Source organism: Lactuca virosa, chromosome 5, assembly GCF_052849685.1.
Source record: "Lactuca virosa cultivar CGN04683 chromosome 5, Lactuca_virosa_CGN04683_v6, whole genome shotgun sequence".
NCBI classification, from domain to species: domain Eukaryota; kingdom Viridiplantae; phylum Streptophyta; class Magnoliopsida; order Asterales; family Asteraceae; genus Lactuca; species Lactuca virosa.
Window position 1 is genome coordinate 345,443,420 of NC_136430.1, and position 2,806 is coordinate 345,446,225.

Genomic DNA, 2,806 nt, shown 5'->3' on the forward strand with positions numbered 1-2,806 from the left:
TTATGTCATGAGATTTCTATTAATGAGATTTTAGTGAACTTAAATATTATATTTATCTAACCTCACAAAGTTTTCGTTTTTAGGTTGGACGGTGTATGTGCGGGAAAGGTAAAACTTAAAAGGAGCTTAAACTGCATCCAAAAACACTATATTATGGGTGTGGTATAGGGTGTGCGGTTTAAAGTATATATATACTAAAAATTTATAAAAATAAATATATTAAAATTAATGGTTTTAGTTTCCTAGAAAACAAATATAATATTTATATAAAATATATTTAAAAAAAATAAACAAATATAATATTTATATAAAATATATTTAAAAAAAATAGTTAAATATGACAATTTCTTGGATTTTAATGAGTTGGTGGAAAGCTCACGTTGAAACAAAAAATTGAGTGGTGAAAAATAATGATATAAGGTAATAATTTTCCGTATAGGGATCGGAGACTGTTGATCATATTATAGTTGGATGTCCTTATGCTACTATGATTCGCGATAAGATATCAAGATGGTGTGAGATTGACAATATAAAAGTGCAAAGTGTTAGTGACCTAGTGGAATTTGCAAACAAATGGGGAAGGTGTTCGAAAAGAAGGAAGAGACTAACTCCATCTGCTATGGGCTAATATGGACTCTATGGAAAACAAGAAATGAAAGATTGTTTCAGAGGTGCAGAAGCTCTCCTTCAAAAGTGTTTGAGAATGTCAAATCAGTGGTGTATCTTTGGCTCAAAGTAAGGGGTAAAAATGAAATCTATAACTGGGAGGATTGGAATGTTTCTCCTCTTACAGCACTATAGTTGTATTGCTTTCAATAAACTTTTGGTGGCCCCTGTTGAGCTCCTTGCTTGCGGGGGTCATATTAATAAAAATATCGCTGTTTCAAAAAAAAAAAAACATAAAAATGTAATAAAGCCCTCTCAAAATTAGTCATAAGTCATACGAAAAAGGGACTTAAACGTGTATCTCACGTTCTATAACATAAATACACAAATTGGTTACCGATTAGCAATTCGTTGTAATTATTATTATTAAAAAAAGACTTTAAACAAAGTCATGTTGATAAAAATTGATATCCTCATAAATATTTCTCATTATTTTATCGCAAGAGTCACCGTCACCTCTCTCGCAATTTACATAGTCAAACCTCAAATTTTTCGTCCATAACCAAATCATCTGCAACAAGAAAGAAGAAACCCTCTCTCCACAAGTTCTCCCTCTTGATTTCGTCTCCGAAATCTTATTCCTCGAATCCTATCAAAAAAGTGATTCTGAAACCCGGAAGCCATGGAAGAAGATCAAGATATTGTCGTTTCATTGAAAAACCTTGATTTGGAAGAGCAAGCTCAGAAAGAACCTGATTCAGAATCCGCGAAGGAGTCAGAATCTTCAGATGCGCCACCGCCTAGTTTGGCGGAGGTAGAGGAAATGACGGGATACAGTTTTAGAAACAAGGAGTTGCTGAAGGAGGCTTTCACTCATGGTTCTTACAAAGCCGATGACTGCAAATCTTACGAGCGACTCGAGTACTTAGGCGACTCGGTTTTGAATCATTTAGTTGCTAAGCTACATTATTTATCGTATCCTGATATGGCTCCCGGTGAGTTGACTCGGTTGCGCGCCGCCAATGTCGACACGGAGGCGTTGGCGCGGGCGGCGTTGAAATACAACTTGCATAAGTTTCTTCGCCACCAGAAACCTCTTCTTCAACGACAGGTAATTTTCGTTTTCCATTTCTGCTCCATTATTTATCTGCTAAAAAAATCTCAATGGCACGAGATGTTCATGACTACTTCTCCAACTAATCGTTAATGACGTTTTTCGTTATCAGAGATGAATAATCACAAATTTGATCGAATAATCTTATGTCACTTTTTAGTTTTTTGTTCCACTGTTCTTAATTACAAATTTGAGCGATTCGATTCTGATAGTTTTTTTGAGAGTGATCAGATCCAAGAATTCATGGAAGGGATCGAACAGTACCCATCGCATTCACATGGTATGATCGATCCACCCAAAGTGCTTGCTGATCTTCTGGAGTCACTAATCGGTGCCATCTTCATCGATACAGACTCGTCAATGGATTCTACATGGGAGGTAATTAATTACTTGCATTTGCATCCATCATCTTTGTAATTACTTAAAAGAATTTCTTGGTTTCAATTCGTGGGTCCCCTTCTCATGATAGGTGAAAAGTTGTAGAATATACTTTTTTTTTTGTCTTTATGCATGGTGAATAGTGATGGTGGTGTAGACTCCGATCTTGGGGTTTTTTTCAGGTGGTGGAGCGGTTGTTACAGCCCCTAATCACGCCGGAAAACTTGAAGCTGCATCCGGTAGCAAAATTCAATGAAGCGTGTCAGAAGATGGGGGTGAAACCACAAGCGAAAGATCTGTGGAATAAAACAGGGGAAATTGAAATTTACATAGAGAATGAGTTGATCGGAAGGGGAAAATACAAGTTGAAGAAGATGATTGCAGTGAACAGAGCAGCAGATGATGCATACAAGAATCTTTTTCTTTTTGAGAAGAAAGATGGTGGAAATGGAGGTTAATCAACATGAATCACCATTACTCCTTTTGTATCAAATTAAATGAGCTTTTTTTGCCTTTGTTAATTTACCAAGGGAAAAAGCTCATTTATTTTGGAACGAAGGGAGTGATTTATTAATCTGTCTGCTTTATTGTTTCTTTCTTGATAGACTCCATGCCTTTTTCCTATTTTAGTAACCATGTTTCTTTCATTTTTACTTTGTTGTGACTTTTCTTACTATAAGAGTTGAATGCCATTTGTGGCCTTGATTA

The 2,806-nt window shown here is 35.7% G+C and overlaps 1 protein-coding gene across 1 annotated transcript; it reads left to right on the forward strand.

Annotated features, from left to right (window-relative positions):
* Positions 1-1,117: 1,117 nt before the first annotated feature.
* On the forward strand, positions 1,118-2,806 carry LOC145111829 (ribonuclease 3-like protein 3). Its single transcript, XM_079048075.1, has 3 exons — positions 1,118-1,717; positions 1,952-2,098; positions 2,281-2,806. Exons 1-3 carry the CDS (start codon positions 1,289-1,291, stop codon positions 2,554-2,556), a joined length of 852 nt encoding a protein of 283 aa, XP_078904201.1. The 5' UTR covers positions 1,118-1,288; the 3' UTR covers positions 2,557-2,806.